We start from the raw sequence: 18,310 nt of genomic DNA, 5'->3' as shown, positions 1-18,310 counted from the left end.
ACCAGTCTGTAGGGTTGGACATTTACTTCCCTTTGCTTAAAATTAAAAAAAGTCAGTCAGGAATATAAAAAAAAATGATTATTGTAGATACATTCGTTGCAATATCCAATTAAATTTGCTAACGTCTTGAATGTCAGGGTATCAATTTCATGATTGCCCCCTCTTTTATTGTCTTCAGTCGAATGCATTTTTAGAGAATTTTATCGCCATTTTCGCAGATTCAAAAGTTGCACTGGAATAACTGTATAAGGAAATTTGTCGTCTTCAATCTAGTACGAACTAACAGCATCAAATAACCGTTTAATGTCTGCTAATGCGTCCAATCCCAATCTCGATCCCATGTTTGCGCCTCCAAACTTTAAATGTATTACAGTTGTCTCCCAATACAATAACGCTACACTCGTTAAAGGCTTGCACATGTATGGAATAATCATAGTCCAGGACATTCTCGTTATTATTCATCAGTGTCTACTTCGCTAATTTTCTGTCTATATATGTTTGTAATCGATTACGTTCAAGTAGCACTGCAGTTCAGGATTGTGGAAAATATGACACATGGTTGTAAAGCCTACATATTCTTGTTTTTTTAACATTTTGTTTAAAATGTTTAAGTGACCAGAAGTAAACATGTGGCTTTTCATATAACCCTTGGTCTTAGTCGATATAAATTATACATAATGTACAATTTATAATTCAGAATGTAAGGAGATAACTCTGTTAATGACACTGAAATATAATTTCGACATGAATGATCTCATTCATTGTAAGACCAGACAGATAGGAATAGATAATTATACATGTCATCATAAACCCATAATGCAACTTAATAACAAAAATAAAAATGCCTTGCATTTGTTTTTTTGGGTGTGTCACAAATTACAGAATTTGCATGATGCTTACAAGGACTGCTACTTTTAAATACTTCAAAGATATAACACGAACGCTCGATACTATGTTCTTATATAACTATGCTTAAACTAGTTTACTACGACCTATTAGATTTCCGTTTCAACACTTCGCATTTTGTCAAGTATTCCTCTTTCGTCGGGTCATAGTTTTTAAAGTTAGAATATTGCTACGAAAATTTGGAGCCGTGATCTTTAATTTGTAGACTAAGTTTGAAAAACTCTACTTGTATAGAAATATGGATGAAAATTTTTAAATATTGAAATTTCATGCAGTACTATGTTAGTACTTATTACAATGGTAATGACATGATGCATGTGTTTGTTTGTAGTTAGTACGATTTGGTACTTTTTGCCAATTTCCTGTCAACTTGAATAAAATTCGTATAAGTCATATTTACATCTTTGACAGCACTGCATTGAAATGTGTTTTTTAGCAGGCACGCTAGGTGCATAAATCGGTATCTAGTAGTACTTGATTAAACACATTTGGTGAACAATATTCATTATGTTGTCCAGAGAGACCATTGTTTTGCCAAATTCATATCATCATGTAATTTCAGTTTTTTTTTTCTCATCAGCAGACGAATTCTTTGTCTTTGTAATGTCCCATAATGGATAATGCATGATAATCTAAGATCAAAGCATCACAATTGTCTAACACGAATCATTTTCTCATCTTTCATCTTCAAATTGTCTTTCAGAATAATCATCTTAACAAAACCTAGGAGAGTTTACGTAACATCTGCGAGCAGACGATATGCGGCAAATATCGCGCGTGACTTGCGTTGCTGCTTTATTTCTCGTATTTAGGTTTTGTCGTAGTAATATTCATGTTTTTTTTTATACTATCATGTGTGTTTGTTGGGATTGAATATTGTTCATGTAAACACTGTCATTGCATTGATGGTAATTTCTTTGTCGTTGATGTTATTGATGTGAGGAGATACATTATACTCGCTTCTTTTTATACATGTAACATCACAAATGTAATTTTTACAACAAATGATAGATTTTTTTTAAATTTCTGTTTGAGTTTTTATTCATTTGTTTTTGCTTCACGTGGGTCTATGTGCGTGTATGTGTGGGTTTTTTTCTGGAAAAGGGAGGTGGGTGGGTGGTTGCAAACGTTGGTTACCAATTCTTATACGACGGGGTGTCCCCAAACTTGAATTGTATCAATTGATTCTCCTTTTATACGGGTCATGCATCTATGTGAAAACATTTATGTTTTCTCATAGAATATCATTATTTTTCATAACGACTGGTCTTCTTTCAAGATATCTTGAAGCGTTATTGTAAAAATAGATTTATTTCAATAATTTGCAATAAGCATTCGAAATAAGGGCCTAAAGCCTTTTCGTGTTCTCTTCATAAGAACTAATAAACGGATGTTCTGAGCTCATAAGCTCTCTAATTAAGTAACCTTTATTTGTAGGTGTGTTTTTTCGTCACATTTTCTTGCCATTTCGCAAAATAATCAATTAAAGATATGAAATATTTACATCCATCGGCAGCACCAAGGCCATAATGAATAGAATTGCATATTAGCAAATCTAAAATTTCATTAATGGTTCAAAGAAGGACACCTCCCTGCAGACTACTGTTAGATTGTTACGGTTCCGGTAGTATGGCTCATCAGTAATAATAAAAACATGAAGCTTTTATTTCACTGATGAAATATTGCCAATACAGAAGGCAGATCGATGCTACCACCTGTATATACATAATGGTATATTCCAGAGCGAGGCCGTATCGTTCAAAGCACTTATTTCAGACATTTAATAAAATGGTGGCACCATTGTACAGTAGTTACAGAACATGGGAATGTAACCTAAGTGCGATTTGAACATGTTTAAAATTGATTATTTAAAATATATTGGAAAACAGGAAAATCCTAATTATTCAAGTTTTATTCCTAGCTTATCGCACTATCAGTGTTCTGCTATAGTTTCGGAGAAAATGTGCTCTCAAAACTGTACAATCACATAGAGGTTTGAATGTTTAACTGGAATTAAAAACTCCATATGTGTGTATGGTTCAAAAAGTGTGAATATATATCGCGCTTTAAAATTGCCAAAAACCTTGAGAAAGGAACCCGGATGTTTCGGATGATTATTTACAGACTTTTCCCGCCTTTAAGGAAACACCTTTTATTTAAAAAGGAAAACAGTAAGTACAAATTGATTTGAAAAACAATTCATATTTTGTAAAATATATTTGATCTTTGTTTTACATAAATTTTGTTTTTGAACAGTTTAAAGGCTTCCAATTGTTCATTCATCGTGAGCAATATCCAGAGATTTCGGAAAGTGACATGGTCCAGAAAAAAGGGGGATTTCAGGCTATTTATTGCTCAGTTTGCCATAATTTGAACGAAATTAACCAAATTTTCAAACAAAAAGGGAAGTTCCTTACGAAAAGGATTACAGGGTAAAAACCGGAAAGAGACTCTCGTTTGTCCTTCAACAGGGACAGGGGTACATTTTGTAGGTCGATCATGTTGAGCCAGCCCAGAATCCGACGAAGGATCGACACAGAAATAACTGGCCATCATTGTTTTTTATTGCCATATTACATTTACAAATGAACAATAATTCATAATCTGAAAGCTATATTATCAGGTTTGCAGTTTTGTGCCACATAATCATAATCATTGATGAAATTATCACACAACTCCCTGTTCTTTATAGATTTCAAAATGAACACATCGGCACATCACTTAAACAAATTTAATAAATGGTTCTGGAATTATTTGTTTTTAAATTTAGGATGTAAAAAAAATTCGAAGTTATAAACATGACTTTGAAGATTTGGTTACAAACATTTTAAATGTTTGATTTGCGCGGAGCACTGTGAATTATCTGATTGCTTATGGATACATGACCGAGTAGAAGGCACTTTTTGCTGATAAGCTGTTTTAAATTACGTGTTTTTGTTTTGCATATAGAACATAAAGTTTACATCTTGATCCGCAAACTTTAATTTACCAGTGCAGATTACTATTGGTACTTTCGCATTACATTGAAGTAGTTTTGAATTTTAATATATAATAGAACATTTCAATCGTACCCTGAATACAAACTGTTTACGACTGGCTATAGAGTAGGTATATTAATTGTATTGAAAAAACTGTGAGTATATTCATTTAATTGCAAGTTGTTTTTTTCCATTGGTTCATGTAGAAAACGCCATGGAGTTTCTTTATTGTAACATTTTGTAATTGTTTTTCGGGCAACAATTGCACTCTCGATTCTTGTTGCGTATTGTAGTCCATTCAGTGGCAAAAATTGATTGTCAAGGTCACGGTCGCATTAAATTGATTGTCAAGGCCACAGTCGCATTAAATTGAATTGTCAAGGTCACAGTTGCCAATGGATCTTCAAGGTCACACATGTTATAAGATTGTCAGTGCCACAGTGTATCTCGAGATTTTATCGTAGTATTCTTTTTCGAAATTTCAAACAAAACATATTTGATTGATTGATTTGTGTTTCATTTCCTTTGGTAGACATGTTATGCATTTCAGGACGTTCACATTTTACTAATTAGGCAGGCCCAGCTTTGTAAATGTACTAGTCCGACATGCTGAGCCAGATTTTCATTATGTTTTATCGCAGATGCTACAGCCCGTTTGTGCATGTAAACATGTCTCCCACTAGGGCACTTTATTCTTACTCCGACCTAACCACTCGTCACCCTATTGCCTAAATACCACGTGGTTAGTGATGACTTCCAATTTTAAAATCTTTGCTATAACACGTCCAAAGATCGAACTCACGACCTCCTGCACTCAAACCTCCGAGGCGGTCAAAATATATTCAATCAAGTAGCGGACTTTTAACTTCCAAAACGGGTCAGCTGTCATACGAAATTTCATTTGGGTGTATCGTAAATAACTTCATACTAGATCATTTCTGTTATTACTGACGGCTAAACGGTTCCCTTTTATGTATTATTAGATCATTTTACTACCCGCTGACAACCACTTCTCTCGCTCTCACTATACGATGTCAGTAGCTAGAATTGTCGAATACTATGTAATGCACCAATTTATAAATAAAAAATAGAAAAATTCATGCCCACACTTGCCATATTTTGGAGTTGCTAAGACTCTCCAGGGAGATGTGGAAATGACTCAGAAGACACCAGAATTGTTCGCATTTTCATGTTGTAAATAAGATCCTATTAAATTTTTGATTAATGAAACTGACGCTGGTTCATCAAATGTGACAGAACACGATAATTGCCTTGCTGATCAATACAAAAAGAAGAAATACGAAAAAAGAATTTCTGATTTATGGACCAACGAGTGACCTTAAAACATTATCTCTAGAATTTACTATCGACCGTTTTACTTTTCCAATACGTTTTAAAATTTAAATTGAATTTCAAGTTTTTTTTGTTTTTTTTTGTTGTTGAAATTCAATGAATATTTATTTCTAAAGAATTGACTTCGTGTACAGATAATGAAAGGGAAACGAGAAGTTTGAAAAAGTTTTTGTAACTGTAATATTTGAACGATTGAATACTGTAATATTTGAACGATTGAATAGGAGTTCTCCCAAGCTCCGAAACAGCGTCTGACGTTAGAAATTTACTCTAGAATTTGCAAAGTCGGGAAAATGTGAATGGTTTTAAGTGACATTATTCGATTATCAAACGACGTCTGATTTGAATAATGTCCGAGAATTTCGATAGGCTTGTCTGTAATCTGGTTCCCTGGTCAATATGATAATCGACCCTAGGATCGCAAAAATATAGACTTAGGTCACCACCGATGGATATGCACAATATATGAGTAAATTGCCGCTTATTAAATAAAATAAACAACAAAGATGTAATTATCTAATTAAGTCATTGTGCATTTGTATCGGAAGATGATATTAGTATTTAGATAAAAATATTTAAACGTATTTCTTTGAAATTTGAATATTGGAACGTATACAGTAAATAGAATAACGTCATTTCCGCTCATTCAATCAAAAGACAGAAGACGTCACTGGTGACCCGGGGTTATTTTTGAGAGAAACTTGCGGAACGAAAATATTTACCGGGCTTCCAGGTTAGCCTGTCTGCAGCGGTTTGTAAGAGAAAAAAAAACAAACGACTGTCGCAGCGTGGAGCTTAAGAGTTCGTCGTCAACACAGTTCGAGTTTACGAATAGTTAGGTTAAATAGTCATAACAAGGACAGTTCACATAACAAGTGGCAATTTCAAGGAAAAAAACCGGAAAGTTGGAAACAAACGATATGGTCCTAACTTGCTACAGGCATTTCCGATGGAAATGATTGAAGAAACCAGTATTTCCATAGAACAAATCTCTCGCTTTCGTTACGCTTAACTGTTACCTGTGTATTATAATACAGGGTGTACAGAATGGCCACCGGGCTCAACGTGAAACAGTATTTTCCATTTAAAAAAAACAAATGATGCTGAGTGTCGACAACATTAAATGCAACATTACAGCGTCTATATGTTTATTATTGAGAAAAACACACGGTGCTGAAGATCGTATTGATGATATTATAGTTAAAAAACCACTGATTATGTCTTATCAGTCATGCTGATAAACACGTTCTGATTAGTTTTAGGCAATTACAGATGCCTTTTGTTAAATATCAGCTGTCGAAATTGAACTGACGTAAATTATATAATCATAAAATACGCAGTCAGCATAATATACTAATGTCCCTAATTTACACAGTAAATTATAATACTTACATTCATTCAGCTGATTAAAGCTGTTGCCATTGTATCTTAAACATCAAAACCTTGACCTTGAACCATTGTTGTATAGTCAATTTTGACCTTTTACTTTGAATTTCATTTTTTGACCTAGCTTTCACTTTGAATTTCATTATTTCATGAGTGTCGGTATTGAAGAATTTTGTAAAATTTACAAAACGGACCGAAACTTGCTGTTCAATTATATTGTAGTTTCAACGGTGCTCTCATCTTGTATTTTTTAAATCAAAACTTAGCTGTTCGTGTCGCTGTTGTTTGGTCATTTTTAGCATCTTAGTTCGAGTTCTGATTTTGAAACATGAGTTTACATGAACATGTAAAGTACTTATAAGATTGATTTATTTTAGCTTCTATTTTATATTTGACTTCAGATTTTGTAATTCCTTTGTTTCTTTCCTGTATCCAATAAGTAGATTCTTAAAGTATGTTCTTTCAAAACGTGCATGACTGAAGCTATGTATTGTGAAAACATTGCTTGATGCGTAACTCTATTATTGAAACAGTATCATTTTTTATCAATTGTAGCATCATTATCTTCTGCTATTTGTTTAGGTATTTATGGGTTCCATAGACTTTTATTTGCTTCGATCTTGTTTGATGGCGACTTATCATTATTAATAAGTGGGTTTTGTTCCAGTTTTATGACATTATTCTTGGCAATTTTTGCGTGTCTGATAAGTTATGAAGGCTATTTTAGTTCAATTCATGACATTTTTTAAAGATATTACATGTTCACGCACCGCCAAATATAATTTAAAAGCAAAACAGAGATGAGTTTATTTTAAAATATTGCGGAGATGAGTTTTGGATTTTCTTTAGGTATGTTATTTTTTCTATCTTCGGCTCCTTAGGGTTTTAGATATTTTAAGACCAGTTGCAACCTTTACTAATGTGCATGATGAAGTGTTCATTTACTTCGTTGATATGATCATTGTTATAAAGTGTTAATTTTAGTTTTTTGTTTATTTATGACATACCTATCTCGGAAAGGCTTGTTTTCATAAAATTACCAGGGTTGCACGGTTTCTCTGTTTTTTTTCTATTCCAATTTCATTCAAGGAAGGAAGTCAGATACATTGTATTTGCTATGTGAGACTTCACAGTTTTTCTGTTTTGAAAATATATTCATTACACTTGTTGTTCGTCATTGCAAAGTTCATGTAGCTGGTAATTTTGGATTGCTTTGATATCGTAGTACTCATAAAACTAATAGCATTGATATTTAAGTACTCATAACCCTTATATGATTGATATTTTAGTACTAATTATACTTGTACTACAGTTAGTTGCTTGGAATGTATTATATGTATGGCCTTTGCGTCTGATAACGTCTCCTTTATTTCCCCCAACAAGTGCTCTTTTACAGAATTCTTCACTTTATTAGTCGTTTAAGATGTCTGGATGAATGACCACTGCTGTGTCTAATAACTTGTTTGCTAAAAAATGAGGATGATTTATTGTGCACTTATGAGAAAAAAATGTCATAAATCCAGTTAAATGGACATAACTCAGCCTAAGTAGCTTGTTCTTGAGTAGTCGAGTATAAAACACGAATTAGAGCAAGTAAAGGCAAAGATATTTTTCCGAAAATCGAATATAACGGCAGATTACGTTCAACAAGTTATTGATTTAGCCGCTTAGAACAATGTGAAGTCAGTACCTCCCAAAGTAATCGAGTTTCTCAACAATCTCTGCAATGCAAACAACAATTCAATCAAGCTAAATCGAATTAATAACAATCTCTTGAGAAAGCGGCAGACGGATTTCACAAACGTGAGAGGAATCATGGGAATGGTTCTGCAGTTCCCAGAGATAATTCCTTTTGACGGTCATATTGGTATTACTTTAATCTGTCCAATTACCATTAATGACGACTGTCTTAATTTATAAGAATGCGACCAAGTACCGAAAATAAATTGCTGCCTTAAAGTATAAATCTATGATTAACGGTATTTCTTGCAATACTTTAATTGAAACACGAGATTAAATGCGTGGGCACAACTCTTAGTAGGCTTTGGTTTGTCTTATGATCATGCAAAATATCCTGAACAGATTTCAAACATTGACATGTATCTCCTACAGCAAGTTGTAATTGTCTATAAACAATATGCGGTCATTTTATGATATGAAACTGTCATCGTCCACAGACATTAATTTACGTGCGGTAACCTTCATAAATAAACTTTTTTACTAAATTCCGAAGTTCAAACCACAATGATTTGATGTTATGCTATAGGTTTCTATGCATAAAAAAATATGCCACTTGGCACCCACCAGGGTGTGGGGGCTGGATTTGGTGACGGATAAGATTTTTTTTTTCCGGAAGCAGAAAATTGTTATTTCCATATTAGCAGCAACATTATTCAATATTTTTATTTGAAAATTCGCCTTGTTAAGTAATGGAAAACAATACAGAATCATTTCTTTGAGTTTTTATGTTGAATTTATCACCCCCCCTCCAAAAAAAAAAATAAAAAAATAAAATAAAATATCCCAGTCCCAACCCCACCCAATCCCCTCGCTAATAAAATGGTCGGTGCCTTATTATATTATATAGTTCACTATTGGCCTTAAGAGTTTTACAAAGGTTTTTAATTATTGGATATGTAAATAAGGATTTTTTGCTATGTTTTGTTTAAAAGATGATGTATTATTCACGACAAAATTGAAACAGTCGATTGGCATGTTGAAGACAAGTAAAGCCAATAATTCTGTAAGAATATCGGTCATTTTTTAAAGAACATGACGTATTCCCATGAATTTTTATAACGAATCATATATCGATTTTGAACAGGACAAGCATGCATACGTAACATGATTTTTAACGTTGTATTACCATTAACTTCCGAAACTCTACAAGAATCAATTTAGGAAAAAAAAGATGTTTTCTTAACTGAATGTATATCTATTGTCATGCAAATAAACGTTATGATTTTCTCCGTTAGCACGGATATGAAGTTCCTTGGATCTCATGCGGTCAAACGATTTTGCAAAATTTACATCTATTTGTGTTCGATCTGGATGGTGACTAATGTATTAAGTTGAAAGATTTGCATTTAGAGATCCGGAAAAATCTAAATATATTTTGGTATCCTCGCAACAGAAATCCAAACTTTATAGCCAAGCTCATAACCATAGGTCTTACATCATATTATTTGAGGATAACCCTTTATTGTGTTTAAGACAGATTACTTCTCGGTTTGTGCATGATTTCACCGGTGTCTTTGTTTAAATTGCATTTTTCCTTTTTTTCAATCATTTTTTTCAAAATTTCTCTGTACGTTCTACTTTCTATTTAGTTCGTCATTGTTTTTTTTTTTGTATTTTTGTTGATAACTTTTACATAAAACACAAAGCATGGATTCATTTTTTTTTTGCCTTTGTTTCGTTTGCGATGTTGATTTATAAAACATATTTGATATCTGTATAGCTTAACCTATCAGAAGTTGGGAAGAATTTACTTTGCCGGTCCCCGGAAGTTTAGAATGACAACAATGAATGCGCATGTGCAACGAACTTATGGGCGGTTGCTTATCCGAATTCATCATTCTGATCATGAAAAATATCTGAACTTTAAGGACTCATTAATAAACGAAACTAATTTCCGTTAGTTCAAATTAACACATTTATAAAATTTTTCAAGTAGTAAAAGAAATGTTTCTGATTGTTGAATGAACATCAAAGATGCCCAAAAGCAACTTATTACCAAAATGTGTCTAAAGCATTTATCACTTGCAGACATTACAACAATAATCTCATTGCAAAAATCAATGAAACATTTACCAAGAATCGAAAAACAGCCGTTGGAAATTAATGTCTAAATTGGCATGTGATACATCTTTAATCAAATATTGCTAAATACTTTGACATTTCTATATTTTTTATCATGGAAAAGAAAAAAAACCAAACTAGACACCGAGGCGAGAAGAACTTATAGATATCAACATAACCCAAATTGACACTAATTTTTGGTACCGACGAGACTAGTATATCAAGTACGTTTTTTCCACAGAAAATTATTTTGAAGGTTATACACAGTTCTCCCATTCTAAGGGGGTGATTACAATGCACGAGACTTTTAACATTCGGGCTGTGATTAAATTTCTGTGATAGTTTTATCCGCCATTTTGCATTTTCTAAGTTTTCAACAGACCGATTCTTTCTTAGCTTATTTTGAATTTAAGTTAATACTCCACTCGAGATGATAGAATTTTAAATTTTCAACGTGCGTGCTTTAGTGAGCATGTTAAAATCGTAATGTTTCTAAAGAGAGTGGAGAAATAATTCATAACACTCATTTCTGAAGGATAATCTAAATGTACATGAACATTCATTTTTTTTATTATTATAGACTAAGACACTAAGAAAAAAATAAACATCAAATTGGTAACTTCTTGTGTCAAATGTAATATTTCGGTTTTGAAATAAAGCTCATCTTACTAGGTACGGTACAAAATTCAAATGAAGTTTCCGCATTTTTACCAAAACTTACATATGTATTTGACAACATTCAAAATCTTACAACGAAACAATATAATTATCTGGGTTGTTTCAAAGCCGGAAATCTCGTATACACTATTCCGTTCAGTGACCGGGTATTAAAAACACCGTAAGTCTTTGGAGTCTAGCGGAACGCAATGCGCTTGATCTTCTCTAGTGCATGTATGTAGATGATGTGTTACAAACTATTGATCGTACATTTATGCATAAATATGCATAAATACCATTTGTATATGATATAAATATACTTGCGAAGAAAAATAGTCCCTTGTTTTTGTTGAAATTTGTCTTAATTTTCAATACATGTACGGTCATTTTTTGTTATCGTGGTTAAATTTATGTTTGGATTGAAATATTTATTTTTCTACCATCATAATTAAACTAAGTGTAACTTAAATTATCAATATTTAAATTTCCCGCGCAAAATTATTTTTTTTCCTTAACGATATTGATATTTGTAGGTTACATATAATGAACCCATCAAAGTGAGCCTTCGTTATCAAGGCTAATTGGAGATTTTCCTAAATAAATACAACAAAATGGCTTATCACGGTATTGGCAGATATGAATACAATAAATTTGGTTAAATCAATGAGACTGGAGCTTATCTTTGAGCGTGTATCAGTTTGATTGTGTTCGTTTGTTTTATGGGATAAACGAGTAATATCGCATTGGCATAAAGAATCATATTATTCTGATGCATTTCGGACTGAATATGTCAATTTGACCACGTATGATGCTAACTTCCTTAAGTAACAGTAAAGGTGTATTTTCTTATCATCTTTTGTCATTGGAATCAGAATTTGAAGGATCCCGTAAAAGAGAGATTCAATAAAGACCTTTCACATGACTTATTTATAATTTACAGTTTAAATTTTACAGGGTTTAAAAAATAAAACTTTTAAAATTATCTGTCTTGTTTGATAGCGGGGAGATTGATCCAATTTCATATGATTATATTATTGAAGTCTATTGAAATCTTGATACAAACACTATCATGCTTTGTTCTGTTTTTTAAGTTGATAATAGCCTTATCATTACGTTTTGAATACTGACACAAGACACCTTTACAAACAAAACAAGATATGGAAGATTCGGGATGTAAGAATAAACCAGACAATACAAGATTGATGTTGTATTCCTTGCATTTCATATTTGCATGACTTGCTATTTACGATGTCATAAAGATAACATCAAATAAAAACAACCAACAAATATATATACTGTAGTATATACGGGTTATATATGATATGATAATGAATTGCAGCCAAAGAAAGCATTAGTAAGCTGTCGATTCTATCCAAAAACCATCCCAGACAACTAAAATCGATAGGAAACTGACATGATGAGCACAAATATGATAAATGTAGAGAGAAATTCAGAATTGAATTGCATATTATATTGCAATGTACATATTTCCGTCATTACGATATCCTAGTCATGCGTAATGGATGCAGAAATGGTTATTTGTCACGATTTTGTTGTTTGATTTAGAATGATTCAATGTTTCCGATACAATTTCTACAACAAGCTACTTTATGAACATGTCAATTGAACGTATACGTGTATTTATTTAGTTAATTAAGTTTTTGTAAGATTCAGGGAAAATGGGAAAATCAGAAACATACATGTCAAAAACCCACCGATCTGACCACAGAATTTCAATCAAAGGATGCTTTCTTTCTTAGACCATTATTTTGTTCTCTTCATCAATTGATTTGCGCCGAAAGTTTTCAATAGAATGTTAAAAAATGAGTTATATGCCATTGAAATGTTTCTAGAAAAGCAGAGGACGCTTACCCTACCGGTGCAACTGGTCCATGCTCCGAGTTTTAATGGAGTCCGAGTTGCTCATTTGCTTTTGTAACTTTGTATGTATGAATTTAGTTATTTTATGTTCTTTGTTGTGTATGTCTGTTTTCCATGTCTGGTCTTTGTCCGTGGTTTACATTCTTTTGATTACCACTATAACCTTGATTCCCTTGATTACTCTTTCAATGTATTTCAATGAGATTATATTTCAATTTACCGAACGGTTTCGAACAGAGACTGATACTTAAGTATATGGACACGTCTTTGTAAACATCAGACAAAACGGGGAATACCAGTATCTTAAATATGTCAATACACTATATTTTAATTCAAAGAAGTTTTATCTTTTCAATATTACTGGAAAGCAGTGGAAATATTTTATCAAAAACTTAGAAAATTGAAGTTTTTGACAGTTATTTGTCCTTGAAATTATTATTTTTGCATTGCATTTTAATGAAATTATAACTCATTGAACCAAAATGATATTGAACTCTTGTCGTCATTCATTGTTTTGTTCTGTTGGTACAAATTGAAAAATTATACACTTAAAAAGTGGTGAGTAATCTTATACAATTTTTCACACTGAAAGTTTTCTATAGTTTTTAATTAGATATATTCCTGAAGCGATTAAAAAGACAACAAATTGTATTAAACTATAAGAAAGGGGGGTTTCAATGTTACAAGAAGTGTAATTATATTATAGTCATGATAACAGCTTTTAAACATGTAAGTACTATGCGTAAAATGCAAATATATTCATTTTTCATTTTAAACTTTTTCTAATTTTGGAGAAAAGAAAACAAAGAAGATGACATTTTTTCCAATTCTAAATAAAAAAACCTTTTGTTTGTCAATATGTATTTGAAGTTTATTCCGACATATTTCGGGACTTCGTGGAAGCATGCGCTGGAAATATGCACAATGTGATATGCATGATTTGAAAACTTATTGTACTGCAAATATAATTGCTTCATCTAATGATAGAACGACTTCATTTATAATCTGTCAATGACAGAAGTGTATATCGTATAATATACCTAAAACACTCAGATGTCGAAAATGGCTGAGAGCAGAAGAAAACTGGTAATAATTAGTCCATAAAAAGGGCTAATGCACTGTTTTCACTGTAAACTTATTGCCCCAATCTAATTGATTTTATATAAGCAGCTGACAGTGTTCATTAACAAGTCTATTCTTTTCTGTAAAACACCCATTAACTGAAGAAGAATGATATAGCCCATCTGTTGATCCATTGTCTTGAAAGATAAATTGAAATAAGATGTTCAGAACATATATATCAGTAAGAAGTCTCTTAGACCTTGTAATTAAGTGGAAAATAGACAATTCAATATTTCAGTAAGAAGTCTCTTAAACCTTGTTATGGAAAGGAAAATTGACAATTGAAAGCCTTTTCTTTACATACTCATTTACACACGTAACGGTTTTTTATTTATTTATTTTTATTTTTTTTTTATTTTGGTTTTTGTTTGTTTGTTTTTTTATAGACTATCCTATATTTCTTGTATAGCTTGGAGATGTAAACGATTGCATTTGTATACAAATAGATGTAAATAGTACTTTGATAATGTCCCCAAAATGGGACAGCAAATCAATAACTTAAACATGTCTAGAATTTCCTCAACTATCATCTGCTTCTTTTTTGCCTTTTCCTTTTTCATCTGATGATAGAGAGAGTAATCAAGAGAATCAAGGCTATAGCGGTAATCCAGGGACAAAGACCAGACATGGAAAACAGACATAAACAACAAAAAAAAACAGAGAGTAACTGAAATCATACATACAAAGTAACAAAAGCAAATGAGCAACTCTGACTCCGCTGAGAGCATGGACCAGGTGCACCGGTAAGATAAACGTCCTCTGCTTTTCTAGAAACACCCACCGAGTTGCTCATTAAAAGTCAAGTCCGGGATAGACGAAAGAGGACACGAAAACTATGACACGTTGAACAAATCAGTTTTCATGGCGCAGATGGATACACCGTAACGATCCGCGAGTTCATGATGACCGCCATAAAACTTTTGTAGTGAAGACTTCAATCTTGTAGCAACATAACCAGGATAGGAAGTAGGATAGATGTTAGTTCCCGTTCTTTTTCATATGCTGAATATGGCACAAATAATGAAACTACAAAGATAAATTTAGTGAACAGAAGTCAAAGATTCGTCAGGATATCTTTTTATGTAAACCAAGTTATTATATGTTTTTCATTTCAACTGTTTGTTTTGACTTCTTTGTTTAAACATTAACCAAATTTTGAACAGATACTTTTTATTTCTCAAATTGATGGCTTATAAAGGGTAATAACAATATTACAGAAGTGGTAAAATCAAGGCATAAGACAAAAGGAAAGTATGGCAATTGGCAATATCAGGGTAAAAACCGAAAAACTGGAAACCACCGTGATGGTCCTGATTTAGTAGAGGCATTTCCGATGAAATCGTTGGTTAAACCTGGTTGTATATAACCTCCCATTTCAATTACAATTCATTACCATGTTTTCTGGTATTGTATGATTTTGAATGCAACTCACAAGGCATTGTCGTTTTACAACCTACAGCCAGTTTTTGTTATAATATCAGAAACATTCATAAAATATATTCATGGTACTAATTGTTTTAATTGTTTCAAACAAATCTAAATTCGCGAGCGATTATTTATCTCGGTCATTTGCAAGGAAGAAAAAAAAATCGCAAAAAATAAATAGCCATGAGTTATTGTGGAAAAAAAAGAAACGGATATTAGGAAGTCCAACAAAGCACCAAAGTAAAACTTTCATACAAAAGTAGTAAATTACTTAGCTATATCATACATGTTAAACAAAGTCTTTGTCTCGAAAATGAATAGTAGCGAAATCAAATTGATTCGCTGGAACACGAAAATAATTATCCTCATCAAGAAGTTTGTTTGAAGTCTATCATGATGCATGTGAACCAGTATTGTTAAACGCTTTTATGCATTATGTATGTGGTATATTATCAGAATGTTACATGCAGTATCTGTAAGAAAATGATTACTGTTTTCAGAAGCAACTTCTCTTAAATTATATTTGATTTTCTTACAATGGAACACTTAGTGTTTTAGTGTGGGCGTTTTTATTATATGTTTCTTTTAATCAAAGGTTTACTACAAAATATCTTGTTGCAGAGAGCTTTAACAAACATGTTTTTCTTTCTTTTTTCTACAATCCTTGGGCAGTTGGTGAGAACTATTTTTGTATAACTTATGCTTATGCTTGTGTCGTGTCAGTTAATTTTGGCATGCTATTTATGAAACTGATTTAAGTGAAACAGACTTTCTTCTATATAATCTGAGATAAATGACGCCTCATTTTGTTTCTGTTTTTTTTTATTTATGATTTTGATGCATCGATGCACAAATATCTTATTTAACGTAATTTCAAGATCTGATACATATATTTTAAAAAGAAATTAATATGATTTTATATTCGGTTCAGTTGTTGTTGTCGTTGTTTTTGCTTTTGTTGTTTTTGATATTGTTGTATGTTCACGAGCAATGCTTTTTGTGGCATAAATGCTGCTGTTCATTTTTGACAGACTAGTTATTTAGCTATATTTGTGTCACCATTGTAAGCACATTACTACATGCGTTTTCTATTTATAAGTAGATTTTATGCACCGGCAAAATTATTTCACATGTTTTTCACAAGAATTGAGCAAATAAACTTTTTTAGAGATTTACGTGAATTTCGGATGAATTGAGCCTTCGCGTGGAATTCATTTGAATTGTTCCAATGAAATTCATGTTTTCTGAATTTCACGTGACAAACATGTTAATTTCATTTGGACATCACGTGAATTTCACGTGGAGCTCGATAAGCATGAATTTCATGTGAAAAAAAAATTGCCTGTGTAGTATATACTGTAGTACACAGAGCCACACAGTCAATAAAGATGCGTGATTGCTATGGTTTTTTTATTTTCAAAAAATATAATTAAAAAACTCTCCAGCTAAGAATCATGCAAAATGTGATACATGGTTGGAAAGCCTACATATTTTTATTTTTGATATTTTGTTTAAAATGCTTTAGTGTACAGAAATTAACATATAGATTTTCATACAATCCGTGCTCATAGGAGATAAAAAATTGTACGAATGCACTGTAGAATTCGAAAGTAAGGGAGATAACTCTGTAAATGACACTCAAATACAATAGAATCTATTGGATTTAAATGTTGATTATCTCCTAAGAGCAGGCAGATTTGAATGAATAATTACACATTTCATAATATAGCCCCATGAAACAACTTAATTACAAAAATAAAAATATGTAGCCTTTTTTCAGGTGTATCACATTTTTCAGATTTTGCATGATTCTTACAAAGACAGCTACTTAAAAATTACTATTTTCTAAGTACTACTTACTGTTTAAAGGAGATTTCATAGAATACCGACAAGTGCAACAATACGGGAAACAGTAAAATGAATTTTAAGGCATGTCATTAACTATTTATTTATATCTGCAATACATCTGTTTTGGAAAATGCACGTTATAAAATATACCATTTTAGTTTTTAGATTTAAATTGGCTTGAATCATTACAAGATATGTAACTCTTGTGATATTGATTTACAATCAATATTGTCTCAAACTGTTAGTCTCGTATATATTAAAACAATGGCATTCTGTGGTTTTTATACGACCGCAAAAAATGCGGACGTATAATCCTATAGCGCAGTCGTCGTCTGGGAACACTTCGTTTCCGTGCGAAAATCTAAGTTATGAAATTTTGATATGATTTTACTTACCACTATAGAAAGGTTTTTATTTTATTTGGGTTTTGTGGCACTACCGTTTTAGAAAAAGGGACCATAAAGGGTAAAAACAGTTGTTCTATTTAATCCGATGTAGAATGTTTCTTTTCCCCCATTTTAATAAAAAAATTAATTGGTTTTTTTTTAATTTGGTAAACAAAAAATTAATGTATTAGCAGATTTTAAGTGTTTTGTACCGTTTTCAAGTTATAGGCGGTGAAAGTTAAGCAACGACCCAAAAATCACATTTTGTTTAATTTTTGGTCTGATTTCGAAAATTATTGGATCCCTCATAAAAATTCCTGCCAGCGTTTTTCAATCAGATTCCAGATATCTCCGACTGTTTTCGAATTATGAGGGGTCAAAGGGCTCACCAGAAAAAATCAACATTTTTATTTCTGATCCGATATCAATTTTTTTTCATTGGACTCCTCATAAAAATCCCTGTCTGTGCTTTTTGGTCATATTTCAAAAATTTCCACAAAGAACAAGGAGATAGATATGATATATCAGTTATAACACAAATATTTTTTTTTTTTTTTGGAAACTTAT

General features: G+C 32.0%; 1 protein-coding gene across 4 annotated transcripts in view; it reads left to right on the top strand.

Moving 5' to 3' along the window:
- The window catches only part of LOC148620816 (Kv channel-interacting protein 4-like), a 160,082-nt gene that overhangs the window by 125,065 nt on the left and 16,707 nt on the right, over positions 1 to 18,310 (top strand). The window contains exon 1 of one of the 4 annotated variants that reach the window (XM_088574639.1): positions 2,685 to 3,077. The exons of the other annotated variants lie outside the window; for them this stretch is intronic. Within the exon in view, the coding sequence (XP_088430765.1) occupies positions 2,933 to 3,077 (145 nt within the window). The 5' untranslated portion in view covers positions 2,685 to 2,932. Of the gene's footprint in view, positions 1 to 2,684; positions 3,078 to 18,310 lie in introns of those variants that run through there. 4 annotated transcript variants of the gene reach the window in all.

The sequence above is a fragment of the Perna viridis genome, chromosome 3, assembly GCF_037379345.1.
Source record: "Perna viridis isolate PV_CMFRI_1.1 ecotype Kerala chromosome 3, ASM3737934v1, whole genome shotgun sequence".
NCBI lineage: Eukaryota > Metazoa > Mollusca > Bivalvia > Mytilida > Mytilidae > Perna > Perna viridis.
Note: the sequence above shows the minus strand (reverse complement) of the source record. Positions and strands in the feature narration are given on the sequence as shown.